At 38.2% G+C, this 17,860-nt stretch overlaps 1 protein-coding gene across 12 annotated transcripts in view; it reads right to left on the bottom strand.

Moving 5' to 3' along the window:
• Positions 1–17,860, bottom strand: part of ANK3 (ankyrin 3, node of Ranvier (ankyrin G)) — a 307,389-nt gene that overhangs the window by 184,984 nt on the left and 104,545 nt on the right. For 9 of the 12 annotated variants that reach the window (XM_012723584.1, XM_012723582.1, XM_012723586.1 and 6 more), the window contains exons 6-8: positions 15,334–15,519; positions 14,645–14,668; positions 13,393–13,491 (exon numbers count right to left, since the gene is read on the bottom strand). In XM_012723584.1, coding sequence (XP_012579038.1) covers positions 13,393–13,491; positions 14,645–14,668; positions 15,334–15,519 — 309 coding nt within the window. The remainder of the gene's footprint in view (positions 1–13,392; positions 13,492–14,644; positions 14,669–15,333; positions 15,520–17,860) is intronic. The other 3 variants (XM_012723585.1, XM_012723590.1, XM_012723595.1) reach the window with 1 other exon arrangement.

The raw sequence follows: 17,860 nt of genomic DNA, 5'->3' as shown, positions 1-17,860 counted from the left end.
TTGGTCTTCAAATAAATTAGATTCTTGCGAAAACTTCAAACATGTCAAGAAATGAAAAGAACATCCTTGAAATTTCCGTAGATAGGTGGTTTGATTTAAAAAAAAAAAAAAGTCATTTGGTAGACATTTTCTGAGCTGTGTGCAGTGCATTTCTCCCAAGGAGCTGGAGCTGCTCTTCCAGAGAGTAAAAGGTCCCAGCTCCCCAGGGGCCAACCCCCGACTCCTAGTTTCCATTCTGCTGTCTGCTGGTGCGCTGAAGCAGAATAAAATGAGTTAGAAGGTCTGGATTCACATGCCCATCCTTCCTTGTACTCTCAGTAGAATCTGGGGCAAATAACTTTTTGGGATCTCAGTTTGGTCATTTGTAAAAATGTCTATTCTTAGGGGTTTCATATGATGCACACTATACAGAATGGTTTTTTTTTGGTAAGAATTAATAAGGTATACATTCAAAGTTACATTGTTTAAGGATTATAAAGACACAGATAGTTGTTACAAGCAAATGAATTATTGAAATCTCTATGACTCAACATTATATATTTATTTATGATAATATTTATTTCCAGTATCCAGTATCCAGTATCCATAATCTCCCAAAGACCTTGTTAAAAAATACAAATTGCATGGTTCCACTTATGATGTACTCAATCAAAATCTAGGGGGCTGAGAGGGAGATCGCTGATTAGGTAGAGAAAATTGGCTATGAGGCATGCACTTAGAGGTTATGGAAAAAAGTGAATTTAATTTCCATAAAGGGATATACTCCTTATAGAGACAGGCCTGTTTGTACTTCTTATCAGAAGGTATACTTTTACCTTTTGTTCATAAAGCCATTATATTTATAATATCAAAAGTGTCTATTTTAATGCATGACTATTAGGGACTTAAAAATACAGAACTGGGTCCTCCCTGGTGGCGCAACGAGTTAAAGCTCAGCACTACGAACCTAGCTGCAGCTGCTTCAGCACTAATTGAATCCATGGCCAGGGAGGTGACCCACATGGCTCAACAATCCTCTCCTGTCTGGCCCATTGCTCCCCTCAGCAGTGTGCTTTGTCCATCTGCCTGTTCTGCTCCCCACTCTCTCTACTGAATCCTCTCACCGACCCTGCACCTCTGGCCTGTACCCTAGTTTTGTATGCATAAATAAATACATTTTAAAAGTACAAAATTGAAAGTGGTAATAAGTAAAATGGACTGGAAAAGTGAATAAATACATTGGAATGAGTTTTGAGATCTGTTAGTTTTTAGGTCTGCTAAACTTAAAAATGTTCTTAAATGTGAAAGGGATGTCTTAGTAAATTTCAAAAAAAGAAAAAAAAAACCTTAAAATCTTTCTTAAAATCATCTTTAAGCAGGCAGAGAAGAAAATGTCAGCTGTTCCAGAGAGACTGCTGCCAATTCTAGTTTTCCTGTGATGACTGGATCTCAAGTCCAAGGTCACTACCTCCATGTCAAGTGTTATGAGCTACACGCATCTAATTTTACTTTACCCTTTCTTAGCTCAAAAAAGATACTTCTCCCATGAAGAAATGCAAATCATTAACAGACATATGGAAAAATGTTCTGGATCACTTATCAGGGATATGGAAATCAAGACCATAATGAGGTACCACATTGTATCTGTGAGGATGGCTCATATCAAAAACAAACAAACAAAAACAGAAACAAGTATTGGCAAGGATGTGATGGAAAAGGAACTCTCCTACGCTGCTGGTAGGAATATAGACTAATCCACCCACTATGGGAGCTATGTGGAGGTTTCTTAAAACACTAAACATGGACCTACCATATGACCTACAAATTCTACTCCTAGAAATCTATCCAAGTAACACAAAACACAATTTGAAAGGAAACCTGCACTCCTATATTTATGGCACCACTATTGATAATAGCTAAGATGTAGAGACAACTTAAATGCCACCCAAACAGAAGAATGGATGAAGATTATATGGTGTACACACACACACATAGATACACACAATGGAATATTACTCAGTGATCAAAAAAAAGATAAGCCCATGCCACTTATGGAATATAGATGGAGCAGGAAGGGATATTGCAAAGTGAAATAAGTCAGAAGGGAAAAAAAAAAAAAGAAATATTGGATGGTTTCACTTATGTGTAGAAACCAAATAAAATGTCAGGAAAAAAAAACTGGCAAGCAGTGTACTTCGTCGATCTGCTTGTTCCGCTCCCCACTCTGTCTCTGGTGAAGCCTCTCGCCGCCCCTGCACCTCTGGCCTATACCCCAGTTCTGTATGCACAAATAAATAAATCTTTAAAAAAAAAAAAAAAGAACTGGCAAGCTGAGTACAGATCTGAGGCATGGTGGGGGAGGAGGGTAGGGGGGGAGAAAGGAGTCGAAACAAGGGAGGGAAGACTTATCACAGGGACTATAGTGGTAGAACTGCAGGAACGGTGCCAGAGGGGAGAAATCAATACTACTAAAGATTAATGGGAGTGTAACAATAAAATTTTAAAAAGAAAATAAAAACTTTCTTAGCTCAAGCTCTACCACCTTAACTATGTGGCTGTGCACAAAACATGTAACTGCTTGACTCCTCGTGTACAAAATGGAAATTATGTACACGACTCACAAGATTACTATGAGGAATAAATGGAAGAATAGCTAGAAAGTACTTCCTAGAGAACCTAGTGGTAAACACTTTCAACTCAATTACTTTGAATTTTGTGTAAGCTTCTTCTGATTCATATTTCAAAGTCTCAGTAATAACAGCAGAAAACAACCTCAGGGGCTTCAAGAACGAACAGTCCTGAGTTATACCCTTGAGGAAAGCTTAATGCCCTCTCCAGAGCAATCTCTGATGGGACATGAATTCTTGGTCCTTTCTAATCCTGGGATATCTCATGTCTCTATCTCTTGGCTATAGAGATATTTGATCCAGCATGTCTCAATGGGGACGTTAGAGTCATTTTTGGTTGGGGCACTTTTTTTTTGCACTGGACTGACCCACACACCCAAAGAGGGTTTGCTAGCCTGACCCTTTCCTCATTCCATTCTAATCACTGTTCCAACCAAAAATGCTTCTGTACATTTCCAGATCTTCTAAGGACAGCAGTGTTACCTCCGCCCCATGAGAACTGGTGGGTATAGCAGGATTTTAGGGAATCCATCTCTGAAGACAGTGTCACATCAGATGTTGCAAATGCTCCTCTGTCCATAATTCTTTTCCCTCTATGGTGGAGTTAGCTATAGCTACCAGTCAAGTGTCCTTACTCCTCTTCACAAACTTACCATAACACCGCTTAAACTACTGCCATTATTCCAATTCTCCATATAAAGAGTTGCAATGACTTGTGAAAACAGAGTGCACACTGGTAGTAGCCAGGGGCTGAGCAGATGGACAGTTAGAGTTAGACAATTGTTTAGAGGGTACTAACTTGCAAATAGTAGATACATTAGTTCTGGAGATCTAACATACCACATAGTGATTGTATTCAAGCATACTGTGTTAAAATAAACTTCAAAGTAGAACTTCCTTGTTTTCAACACAAACAAGAGATGATAATCATATGCATGACAAAAGTGTTAACTAGCACCATTCAGGTGGCTGCACTGCAATATGTAGCAAATAAAAGTGAACACCATAGTGTATACCTCAAAATCACACGATTTTATCTGTCAATTACATGGCAAAAAAGATCTGCAATCAAATCAAGGCCAGTGTCTTCACCCAGCCTGGCATTCAGGGAACTACTGCTCCCCACATTGGCCTGACATTTTATAACAATTCTCATTTCACATGTGCAAGCAAACGTCAGCCTATAATTCTTGGAGTTGATACTAAATTATTTCCATCACAGCTTAACATTTCAATTTTTTTTTTCCCCAACTATGCTGGCTGAAGCTGATCTACCAGAATTTGTCTTTTTGGAAACTTATTTTGACAGGGAGAGTCAGTAAATGATCACACATGTACCAAGTTAACTCTTGTGCAGCCACTGGGTTCTGTCAAGTCCTACACTCTTCCCTGCACATGGCCCACACCTGCATTTTTAAACCACCAACGGAAGAGGAGCAAGAGTTTCTCACAAAAAACTTGATGAAGTTGGGAGAGGATTCAGGTGCATCTGAGCTAATCCAAATGCATGTCTCATGACAGTGAAAACAGACAATGTCCTGGAACATTCCACAGAGGGGCAGAGTAGACCTTTTGTTGCTGTTTGAACCCTCAAGAGGAAAGGACAATTCTACAGTTAATGAATAATTATCTCTTAAAAGTGCAAATGAATAAAGTGAGCTCTGCCAACTCCTACCTTAATAGAACTTAATTTCACAGAATTTCAAAATAGGATTTATTCAGGTCATTTAAAAATGTTCTCAGAGCATCATTTCTCAAACAGCACTGCAGGAAGCAGGACACATATTCAAAGCAAAGTGCAATACAGGGAAATTGTGCCTTCCAATTTCTGAGCTTTTTTACAGTTGGGTTCTTAAGATCTTGGACATACTGATTCCTTCTTAAAGCTGATCTTCTCAGGCTGAGGCGTACCACTGCCAACAATGTAACTCAATATTTTGAGAAGCAACACATCTGACTGCCTCCAGAAGTCTTCTGGAGAGCTATCATCATGCTCCCTGTGTGACGAGTCATGCTCTGCAGGTGACTGTTTTACTGTGATGGGTGCCCTTTCACGAATTAAAGCAATTAGACTAACCACCAGCACAGGTGAGGCTAGGGTGCTGCCTATGGGTGGGGGGAGTAGCACAGGGCTAAGCCATTTATAGATGGTTTCACTCCATCAGCACATCCACATTGTGCATTAGGTGGGATTATATTTATGGATAAAACTGCAGCATATTATCACTTGCTCATGAGCACACGAACTAGGTTATGGGGCTAGTGTGAGATTTCAAAGCTGTTTGCTTTGACCCTGTACTAACTTTACTGTCTACTGTGAAAGGGACAAGCAAATCAACAGTTGCCTCTATCCTTCTCAGACAAGGTTGCTGGGAAGAGGGCTAGGGCTTAAGAAAGCTGAAAGGATTCTCTTCTAGATAGTAGGAAAACTTCAGGTCATCGGATTAAGGGGCTTGTCCCAAAACATGTCAGGGATGAGTTATATAGCCAAGACAAGTATTGGGGTACAGCACACAAATGGGACTCTTCTTACTCCATGCTGTTCAACTTAGAAACATCCTTCTTCAGACAAGGAAACACAGATTTCCTGTCATACAGCATTATATTAGTAAGTACAAATGTACTAAAGGATGTATATAAAATATTTTAAAAAATCATATGGGGCGGCCCTCCCTGGTGGCACAGCGGGTTTAAGCACTGCACTGAGAAGCTTAAGCCACTTCCGCATGAGTTCAATTCCCGCCTGCCCGGAGGAGTCCACATGGCGCGGCAGACCTCTCCTGACTCACCCGCTGCTCCCCTCAGCAGTGTACTTCGTCGATCTGCCTGTTCTGTTCCTTGCTCTGTCCTTGGTGAATCCTTTCACCCTCCGCATCTCTGGCCTGTACCCCAGTTCTATATAAATAAATAAATCTTAAAAAAAAATCATATGGGGATTTTTTCTTTAATGTGCAGTCAGGGAATTAAATGGAAAAATAAGGAAGACTGCATGATACACTTAACCAATTTTTTTTTTTTTAATAAAAGACATATTCCCTTCCATTCTGGCCTCTACCTACTAGTTTTTCCCCTGAAGATGTTAATATCACCATGGGAACAAGAGTATGATTAATGCAGGGGCCATATAGCTGCTTTTCCATAGCTCACACTCCTTTATGAAGGCTCAGATCCTCATTTTCATTCAGAAGGCTTAACTCATTAAAAAGAAATGCCTTTATTTTTAATGCTGTTAAGTCCATAGTTAGAGGGAAAAAACTATTTTTGAAAATACATTATTATAAAAGTGAATGTATTATGTGTGTGTGCTTGGTCTTTGTACAGATAGATACCTAAACATAAGTAAATCATCTAATGGGAATGTTAGGAATGATATTTACTTTTCTTTCTTTTATTTTAAAAATGAATAGATATGAAGGGAAATCAAAAGTATATCTGCAATACTACTAACATATCCAGAAATGCTATAGCCTTCTAAAATTTATACAAAAGTTGGTTACTCATACAAAGCAGGTGGAACTTAGTAAATAACCAATCAATTATAACTACCTAAAAATCATTACTTCTGTAACTTTCATCTCCCAAAGGAAGAAAATGAACATCTACTGAGCACTTATTCTTAACAGACAGGGTCCTTGAGGTTTTCACATTAGTAACCTCTGAAAGAAAAGCAGCTGGACATTCCAGTGATGCTATGAATATACAAAGGTTCATTTTCATGCAAGGCAGAGAAAGAGCTGCCAAGTAGTGACACCAAGACCCTGTCTTTTATTGCACAATAAGGAATGGGTCTTTGCATTAAAATACCTACCTCTAGGGCCCTCCCTGGTGGCACAGCGGTTAAAGCACAGCACTAAGAAGCTTAAGCCACTTCTGCATGAATTCGATCCCCGCCTGCCCCAGAGGAGACCACATGGCGGACAGACCTCTCCTGACCCACCTGCTGTTCCCCTCAGCAGTGTATTTCGTCAATCTGCCTGATCTGCTCCCCACTCTCTGGTGAAGCCTCTTACCACCCCTGCACCTCTGGCCTGTACCCCAGTTCTGTATGCATAAATAAATAAATCTTTAAAAAAAATACCTACCTCTAAAAATCTAAATGGCTCCGCTCTCATTGGGAGACTGAGAGACTGAGAACATTAAGCTCATAGGAACATCATTACTACAGACTCACACACAAGGTGAGTACTTAGGAAGAGGCTCATCACCGTAACAGAGGTGAAAAGCTGGAGATAATGTTTGAATAAAGTATCTCAGCCTTCAGATAATAAATGGTGTGTAAGATAAATGACATTATATAAACATAGAAATATTCAAAGCTTTATGCAAAAAGAGGAAGTTGAGGGTATAAAGAGGGGCCAACCAATATTTATGGGGTTAGGAAGGTTTGTTTGTTTGTTTTTTTGAGGTATAGTATATAAGCACCCTTTATTCAGATTGCAAAACAGGTTCACAAAAATTAAATAACCATGTGGAATAATCTTTGATAACTATGGGCCTTTCATGAGTCTTCCATAGTTCTGAGTTCTCCATAGAATGAATTGGGAAGAAATCATCATTTTTAAAGTTTCTAGTTTTTTTTTTTTTAATTCTTGTATTGAAGATTTTAGTCTTAATGGTGGTTGTGATTGTTGGTTACGTAAGGATAAGCAACTCTTTTGGGACCTGAAGGGCCAAGTCTATTTAGAGTAAAACTGTGTTGTGCCTATTTAAAGGGTCATTCTTCTTTGGGGAGATTTATAGACAAGTAGAGATGGCAGGTCTGAGCCAGATGGTGTGTTTCAGCTTTATTCAAGGGAAATTTCTGTGGAAATGGAAATATTACGTCTGTGTAGTACAATATTGTAGTACAGCTCTATGTGGCTAGTGAGCACTTGCAGGTGGTTCTTGAGAACAAGGAGCAAAATTTAAAGTTTAAATTATTTAATTAAAAGCTAATACCCACTGGTCATTAGCAATTCTTGCTCTAGAGGAAATGGAGGTTCTTCTTACTGGGCCTAAAGACCAGGCGAGAAGACCTGGACTCTGCTATGAGAGACAGAGAGAAAAAGACTTCTGTTGGAGCAGAGCAAGAAATATTTGGGGTTCTGGAGGCCATAGTCTCCAGATTTGGAGGACAGTGTTGGTAGAATATATCTTATAGTTTGGTCTTTCTGTTTTGAGCCCCCTTCACTTTAGTTTTTGGGAAAGTACTCCTTGGCATTGTAGCTTTGACTGAGTTATGCACAGGGGAACTGAGATTGAGCAAGTATTTTGTGGCCAACATTTTGGGGTCTCCAATAATTAGTAAAGTAAGGAGAGATTCTGAAGTCTAAGGCTTCAGGTCTACCCTAGAGCAGAAGTGCTTTCATATTTACTGAGTTTAATTTTGCTGAGTTTGATTATCTTCAGATAATGCTTATCCATGGACATTATTTTCCTCATGTATGTGTTGAACCATGTTTGGGCAGAATGTATGTCTGACACTTCATTTTTCACCAATAGGCTTGATAAATCAACTTCCAAAAATTATTTTTTTCATTTTAACCAAAAATTAAAATATCTGAAGTAACCGTTCATAGGACTTGTATTCCAAATGTGTACCATTCACCAAGTCCTTGTTTAAAACATCTGACATATGAAAAGGCAGTCAAGGGGACATGGTAACTAGTACTGATATGTAACACACCTGCCAAGTTTTATCAAACACAAGCTGGTCACAAGAATGCCACCTAGCTGGGTTGCAGCCTTCGGGTCTCCTCGAGCAAGTGCCTTCACCGATAGCAAGTTAGCTCCAATTGGTGGAGTGGGGGAGTAGGAACTGAACTTTTTGAAAAGTAGTAATTAAATATATTGTCAGTTATACAATTTGTTGTTCTTATTAGAATGTAAAGATGCCATTTGTCAAAAATGAAAATAATGACCCAATGACCCAGGCGTACCTCTCCAGCACATATATGAAAGGCCATGAAGTCTACACTCATTTCCAGCTGTAGTCACTGGTTCATCCAACTCCATAGTCACATTTACTTTTTCTGTTTCATCCTAACATTTCTTGCTATTTATATTTCAATCACCTGAAATCCTTTATGAGCATTCAAACACACAAATCCTGAATACTTTCAGAGATCAAATCCAAAAATACTAAATAGTGAGACCAAATAAAGGGAAATGTTATTCAGTTATCACCTCAAAATGGAAAGTTGAAAAATAATGTACAAGAGAAAGGTCAATGACAAGAGTGAAGACGGTGGTCCATTATATTTATGAAAAACTCTTAGCCAGCAATATATTAATCCATCTTCTTCCTTCAATACAAGAAACTATGCTGTCATCCACATAATATAATTTAGCTTTTACTTACTCAGCATATAAATGCTCCTTACTAGAATAATAATCAGTAGCAGCTTTGGCGTGTTTAGTTACGTTCTCTTCCTCAAGAGAGCAAGAATGATTTACTAAAAGAGCAAGGGTCACACATAAATTCAGACAACATCAATACCATCACAGCTGACTCAGCTCAAAGAATGAAGGAAGCTGAGCTCCACTGCAGGGCTCAGCAGCAACTCCATTAACTCCCTGCAGAGGGCTCATGATGTGAACAGGTCTTTACAAGTAATCCAAAAGGAAATATTCAAGGCATCAGAAAAAAAACCTTACATATGTATAGCAAAATTACAACACAGAAATCAAAACTGACAACATAATAAAAATCCAAGGAAAGGTCTTAATAAAGCAGGTAAGCATGCTATAAAGTGGTTACCATAATTGCCACTCGGGGGTATATATTCTCCACTGGCTAGGGTCTGCTTTATTGCTGCATAAATTAGCTAACCTTACAAAAAAGCATACAAAACAATCTGTTCTGTAGTGTATTCCCTTTAGTCACACACTTTTTTTTTTTTTCTGCCTCATTCCTATTTTGGAAATGAACATTTTCTGCATACAGAAATCATTTCAGAAGTATTCTTACTTTTATTCCCTGCCTGCTCTCCTGGCTAGTAGACTGTCATTCTGTAACACAAAGAACTATATGACTATATCTAACTTTCTTCAATGACCTGTGACGACCAGGAAATAGAAATCAAAGCCTTCTAAAACAAAGGTTGCTGTGTTTCTTAATTTACTAGCAGACTTCTAATCAATATCTCTATCCAAACCTCATTCCTGTCAGACACATTACACAAAAGTCAACTAAAATGGAGAAAACACTTTGATGTAAGACCTGAGACTATGAGATACACTGAAAAAAAACAAAGGCATAACATTTCACAACAACGGTGTCAGATTCATTGTGTATCCATCTCCAACAGCAAGGAAAACAAAAAGAATAAAAACAATGGGGATTACATCAATTCTAAAAGCTTCTGTACAGCAAAATAAATTATCACTAAAACAAAAAGACACCTACTGAGTGGGAGAAAAATATCTGTACACCAGACATCAAAAAATAGGCGAATACCAAAGACTTAGAAAGAACTCCTACAACTCAATGAAAAAAAAATGAAACCATTAAAAAAAAAAAAAAAAAAAGGCTAAATAGGCAGTTCTCCAAAGAAGACACACAGAAGGCCAACAGATAAGAGAAACTATTCATCATCACTTATCACCAGGGAAATGCAAATCAAAACCACAGTGAGCTACCACTATCATACTAGTGAGGATGGTCCATATAATAAAGATTGGAAACAATTAAGCGTTGGCAAGGATGTGGAGAAAAAGGAACCCTCTTACACTGTTGGTGGGATGTAGATTGATCCATCCTCGATAGAAAATGGACCTTTCACAAAAGATTTTAGTAGACCTACCATTCTGGCCCAACAGTTCCACTTGTCCTAATCTACTTGAAGAACACAAAAACACTAACTCAAAAGGAAATGTGCACTCCTGTGTTCATTGCAGCACTATTTACAACAGCTAACTATGGACACTCCTACTGAATGGATCAGGGAGATGTGCTATATACAAAAAATGGAACACTACTCAACTATTTATCAAGATACACTCTTGCCATTTGTGACAATATGGATGGGGCTGGAGGGGTTCATGTTGAGCAAAGACAGTCAGAAAGATCAAGACCAATACTGGATGGTGTATATGTAGAATACGGAGAAGCAAAACAATGGGTCAGAAAAAAGTGAAGTTAATAACAAACCCTAGAAAATGAAAATTGGGGCTACCAGAGAGGAGCAGGAGGATGAGAAAAAAATGGGGAGGGAGCACAGTGGACTATGTGGGTGGACTATGGGTGCTTTGGTGGTGGGTGTGGTGCAGTAACAACACCTGAAGTGGGAGCTTCAGGTTGTAAGCCTGTTGTAAACCACTGTTACCACAATTAAAAACAACAACAACAACAACAACAACAAACATTGTTCTTGCAAAAGATCCTTTATGGTTAGGGCTTCCAGCCAGTTCATAGCAATAATAACTGAGAGATCCTCCCTTTATCGTTCTGACTAGGTGAAGTTTGATTCCATCTATGTTCACCTGCTATTTCTGCTCATTCCTGAGAGAACAATAATCAGTTCAATGTCCTAGAAAGACTACAATGAGGTTGGGCTAGAAGAGGTTTCAGTAGTGTAAAAGCACACATGCTGGATTATTACATAATAGAATTAGTAGAGATTTGTAAACTAAAATGGGGTTTAAGTTCTTTATGAAAGCTGGTTCTTCACAGACTCCCAAAGCAGGTCATCAATCCCCAGATGCAAAAAGGAGCAAGCACTCTCAGGTATAAACAATAGAGCAGACTTCCTATAAAGCATAGTCAAATTCCACCATAGCCTTCAGTTCAGAAGGCTATGAGTTCTCATTCATTAGGAGTGACTGGAGAAAATGTGTTCGTGATTAGTAAAAAAGTTTGAATTTTAACATATTTAAAGAAAAGCACAGTGTGATTATCCTAAATCACATACGGTACTCAGGCAAGGTTAACAACGTAAAGAAACCCCTGGCTCTGAAGTCTTCATTAATCTCTAATCAATAAATTAAAGCATCATTTACAATTAGTAAATGGATGTTTGGAATTGCTTGAAGGAGTTAAAAGGTACTGTAATTTCTCCCCTTAAATTGTTTAAACATTGTCCCAGTCTGTTTCCAGCAGCATCATGAAATTTCAGAACATCAGGAAATTTTAGAACAATGGCGCAAACTGCAAGTACCATCCTGACTTGAATTTTCCAAATGTCCTAATTAGAAGATGTAACTTAATGAGGATTTTCATATACTATGAATTATAGAAATAAAGTCAGAAGAATGTATCCCACAGACATGAATTTCAGTTTTAACTCTGACATGTCCTTTGTATACAGACATAGTTTAGAGAATTGTTTAACTCTGTCCTGGGACTTGGGTCTGCCATGCCATGGATTCCTAAGGGTACAGTTAGTGCAATAGGAACTGAGGTCTAGAGTGACTCTCTGGCATTATTTAAACTGATAAAGGCTTTTAGCAAACTAATGACAACAAAGTGAGAAATAGAGTGTATGTTACTATAGTGTAAATTCTTATTAATTTCTATTAACACTAATGAAGCATAAGAAGGCAAAGGAAATGAACTCCTCAAGTTACCTACAGGGAGACAGATACTGATGTGGTTAAGAGTTGTGGGGCTGAACTCCTACCTCCTCTAATTTGCCAGCTCTGTGATTCAGTTACTTCTTACCTCTAAGCCTTGGTTGTTTCTTCTGTAAAATAGGGATAAAGGACACTTTCCTTGAGATAATGAATTATCTCAAAATGCTTTACCTGGCAGCATCCAGTGTGATTTCTAAGATGGTATTATTTTTACTGCTACTACAACTATGATCACTATTGCTTTATCTTACCCTATTTCCTATCTGATCTAGTTCCATTTCTCCTCGACTTAGTGAGGTTTTAGTAAAACCACAGCTGGAATCATAGCCTCGCTGCTGCTTGCTGTTGATGATGTGGTCTTATTTCAGATATGGTTACTAAAGACTTTCATACATTCTCCTTTAAGGTTCACAGTGGCCCAGTGAGGGAGTGGTGACATTATTTATTATTTAATGTTATCATTTATATTGTTTCATCTTATAAATGAGGAATTTAATGGAGATAGAAAGTTAGTGTCAAAACGTGAACTGAGGGAGTCTGAATTCTGAATCTTCACTTTAAGTCACTAAATCAATTCTGCTTCCTACTTTTGTTCCACTTCAGATGATGACCTTTCTGATGATCAAGTCTAACATGAGACAATTTACCACGTTCAGAAAAGTATTATGCAGAACTGATATCCAAGCTAGAAGTACACATGATAACTGTGATTCATTTTTCCATGAAGGTAATAACATTATTTAAGTTATGGAATATGTTGCTTATCACAGGAGTTTATAGGGAACAGAAGATAAAAAGAAAAGATTGCCTCTGTTATTTAGGTTCTCAAGTGTGGGCCTCATCCAGATATTCTATCCATTCCCATTCCCATCTGTAGGGTTAAGACACTGAAATCTAGGGCATCCTTGCTACTGAGTCACCAATTGCTAAGAGTCTCAGAAATTAACTGAGGGACACTGTGTATGTTCCAGTTATAATTACTTGAATTACAGTTTCTGTAATCTACTTACATATTTATCATCTGCCCCTCAACCCACCCTAATTGTGGTTCCCTTTTCATGCTTGGAAATAGGCACACCAGTGGAAAAGCAAGAAACTGCACTAAGATACATAGTAAATCAAAGCTTGCAATGACTGGAAGGATCCTTGAAGGTCATTTGTCTCATGTTGGGAAAGGAGAGTCAAGAATCCATTTTAAATGCTTTATGCTCATGTCACAGAGCAGTGCTCTTACCCTTGCAGTGAAGTCCACGGCAGCCGCTCGGTTTAACAGCAACGTTGCCACATTGATATTTCCATAGTGAGCTGCTATGTGGAGCGGAGTGAAGCCACTCTGTAAAGAAAACACAGCAGACATTCAAATGACTCCTGTCGGCTCCTTGCTATGTTAACACCATAACTCCACCCAAGTAAAAATGAGGAAGCAAAATATGCTGAGGTCCACATTCCATTCTGTACTAGGTTTCTTTCCATTAGTGCCAATTGCTCATGGGGTTTCAAATAAACGCCAAACTTGGAGGCGGAGGAGTAGCCAGAGACAAACCAAGGGTAGAGAGTAATTTTAGTAATTATAGGACTATCCAAAGTAAACATTTCAAAAAGTGAAAATAGGATGATAAGAGCAATCTTTATGGCTTATAGGAAACTTGATTAGTATCACTGTTTTATTATTGATGGTGAAATTATTTGTGAAAATTGAAATATTCTTATATTTTTAATATGGAATCAAATTAATTAACAGAAAAAGCCAATTTTGATTATAAAAGCAATTTGGAGGGAAGAGTCACTACTACAACTGGTGTTGTATAAGTGGTTGATTGCATTCCATAAAGAATCCACAAGTTGATCTCTTTTTTAGCAAACACCTATTCAAGAACATCCTTTTTCTGGCTTATTCATGCTAAGTCCATTTTACTTCCTTAAAAAATGCTAAAACATGCAGCAATTCACTTAGTCCCCAAAGATTGAAACCTTATAGGAACTAGATGCATTTCTAAATTGTTAGCAAGCTTCTAAGCCATGCTAGCTAGCTCACTGACTCTTGTGGAAGGGTGGATCAAATTGTACCATTCTGAGGTCAATTTCCTTTTGCTGACACCACTGAGGGTAAGTGTCATGCAGAATTCAAAAGAATCAGTCCTAGAGTAATAGAATGACAGGGTTGTCTGCAGCTTTAGACATAGCTGTTAAGCATCTGAAGTGTCAAAACTCTTCATCTCACAAAACTCTATTGCAATATCCTTAAGTTTCATAGTTTCCTTCTTCCTTTCAAACACCAGGTTCAGCTGCAGAAAGCCCTGGTAAAGCAAACTACTGTCTTCTCTAGCACATGCTACTTTGGGGGTGGGGGTAGAAAGCAGGTATGTAAGCCTACAGAAGGCAATGCAAAGAAGGGAAAGAAATGAGGTAGCAGCACTAAGTAATGGGGAAAAGATGATGCAGATACAGATTATATGTATATGTATTATATATATATATATATATACCTCTGTTGTTCTATTCACCACCATCTAGGTTAACACATTTGGAAGCAAAGAGGAGGAAAAAATGAACGGTTAGTTCATAGATGATATGGATTGCAGAAAGCTCATGACAACTACGTAATGGAGATGAGGGCTATGATGGAAGCACAATAGGCACAGAAAGAAAGCTAGTCTGAATGAAGGGCTGCACAATGACCTATTCCAAATGCCACATTTCCTTCACAGAGACTTTCAAGTCATACATGTCAAAACCATGGAGACTTTTGGCTGGTACTCTGGCTGCTAGTACACTCTCCACAGTGTGTGGCCTGTTATATTAGATAGCCACAGAGGCTTATTTGTTTACATTATCATTTAGCCTTTTGCATCTTTTCACCTTAAAGTCCAAGTGGAAGTGTTCAATTCATTTGAGAGTACATGTTAAAAGGACGGAAATTCTCAGGTGCATATAAATCAGTTCCCCTGGTGTGGCCTCCCTGTTAGCATGCATAGGGTGACATCCACAGGTATCTCCTGGCTTTATTTGCTAAGGGGGATGCACCATCAATTGACTCTCTTGGACATGTACATTCATGTCTTCCATTCAAGTTAAATGTTTGGCATAAGCATGCCAAGAGGGAGACCAGGCATTTTAAAGGTTAGGTGCCTGACGAAGAACAGCCGCACAACAGGCCACTGCCCTTGGGACTCACCTTTGACTCCACATCTGCATTGTTGTCATTCTGCAGGAGCAGGGCAGCAGCTTTTGTGTCGTCTTTTCGGGCAGCGATATGAAGAGCTGGAAGACGCACTTTTCCCTTAGTGTCATTTTCTAGCAGGAGTGATACCACTTGATCATGACCTTGTTGCAAAGCTACTGCCAGTGGTGTGAAGCCATCCTATAAGTAAACAGACAGGTCAAGATTGGATCCAAGGGAATTTTTGTAGCCCAATTAATGAACACGGAAATGGCCGAGTGTCAGTTTTTGTTGAAGGTTATTAATGCAAACATTTATGTAGACACGCATGTCACAAGAAAATTTCAAAACACAAACACAGCTTTAACAGAGTAGAAAACAAGACATTTTAATAAGTTTATAGTGTTTGGTTCTGTTAGAAAGCGACAGAAATTACTTCAGTCAAATTTGAAAATACACAGAAGTGTTACGTGTAGAGAAAAAAGATGGCATCACTTTATATTCATAAATAACCTCAGTGAAAACAATATTCTGGTTAAATAGGAGAAACACTTTCAAAGGAGCTCATTTAAATAAGATCTAAACATTTAAAACCAGGGAGTTGGCTTGTCTGGCTCATCACTGTATCTGTTGCTACCACATACGTGGTACATGGTCAGTCCATATGAATGAATGAGACATGGTGGATACTATTTTAAGAAAGGACTATATGAAAGACACCTGGTTTCTCTGGCGATGAGGAAAGAAGACAAAGGTTCAGGCAAAATATTAGAATAAATTCAGACACACACACATCTATACAGTTAATCTCCCACTATGTTGCATTGGGTCTTAACAAAAAAAAAAAAAAAAAAAAAAGACAGCTGTACATTTCACGAATAATGCTTACTGAAAGAATAAACAGCACAGAGTGGGAAGTCCTGACTGAAACCTTAATTCTGCAATGCTTTCATTATCATACTCAAAAGAACATTTAAAATTTATTTTTCCTAGAGAACTGGCAAGTAAGTGACATATTGCTTAATTTGGGCCTCAATATTTTATTTTTGTTGTTTTTGTACTAATAGGGACCACTCCAGGAGAAGAGAATGTTTGCAAGGAGAAAGAAAATACTTGCACACTGATATATTGTTGGTCTTCCAAAGATACCAATTTCCATCTTTTCCTGGCTAGAAAATAGATAAGAGCCCCCTCCCTGGTGGAACAACAGGTAAGGACACATCACTGCAAGCTAGCTGCAGGTGCTTCAGTGAGAGTTCAATCCCCAGCCCCAGAGGTGACCCACATGGCTCAGAAGACCACTCCTGACCTGCCCGCTGTTCCCCTCAGCAGTGTACTTCATTGATCTGCCTGTTGTGCTCCCCACTCTATCTCTGGTGGATCCTCTCATTGCCCCTACACCTCTGGCTTGCACCCCACTTCTGTATGCATAAATAAAATAAATCTTTAAAAAAAAAAGAAAAGAAAATAGATTAGGCTTCTCCCCACTATTTGACTACAAATCAATACGTTTATATTCAAAGAGTGCAAAATATTGACCCAAAGCAATTAAGGGGTGATTCTGCTTATAGGATCCTCTGCTGTATAAACAGAGGAGCCTATAAGCCTATAAGCCTTTCCTACAGCCTATAGTCTCTTTCAACTATGCATGTGCAGACTAATTTCTTCCCTGGTGTCTATATTCTATCTATTTTGCCCATCTTAGATGTCATTCTTGCTTTGCATACACAAGTTCTCCATGTTTCACAATCTAGTTTAAGTTTCCCCAGATCTTGTCAACTTTAACTATCCAAGACCCAGAACATAAAAAGGATAACCATTAGCAACACCAGGATATTCCGAAGTAATATAACAAAAAGGTTGGCTACAACCAAAGTGTCACCAGAATACCACGACATGTTTACAGTTGAGGATATAAAGGGTAGAATGTAATATTATGAGAAAAGTAATCTACCAGCTGCATAAATATATTATCTCATTTTCATACCACTAATATTTAGATAAAAAATTTACATAAACCAAATGTCATCTCTAATGCAAATTTGCAGTGACTGTTACTGTTATTTGCTTTTCATTGTAATTTTTAATTCATATAATTTATCATCTTTGCAAAAAAAAAAAAACCTCAAAAGTACATTTTTTGAAGGAGTAATAAAACTGTAGATTACGAGTTAATGTTGCATCTCACCATTCAAACCTGAACAAAACTTAAAACACACAAATGACAGCTTGCTTCTGTTCTGAGTCAAACAGTTCCATGGGTATGAATTTGTAACCCCACAGGGCCTATACATAAAGGAATCTATTTTGCACCAGAAAATAAACTGCTACTGAGGCGATTATCATCCACAAAAAAGTGCTTCCTGCAGAAACCAATTAAAAACACTAAGATCCTAGCTCTAAGGTGTTAATAGCTAGAATTAGCAGCTCCAGATTCTGTTTCCAAACCAAGTTTAAAAAATAGTTTGGGTTGTTTTGTGTGTATTCTTAAGAAGGAAATATAAGCTAAAAGGTAATGTCATAGCCTTTCCATGAGAACCTT

Source organism: Condylura cristata, unplaced genomic scaffold (assembly GCF_000260355.1).
Source record: "Condylura cristata isolate star-nosed mole 26May11 unplaced genomic scaffold, ConCri1.0 scaffold00011, whole genome shotgun sequence".
NCBI classification, from domain to species: domain Eukaryota; kingdom Metazoa; phylum Chordata; class Mammalia; order Eulipotyphla; family Talpidae; genus Condylura; species Condylura cristata.
This window is presented reverse-complemented; position numbering and strand designations above follow the sequence as displayed.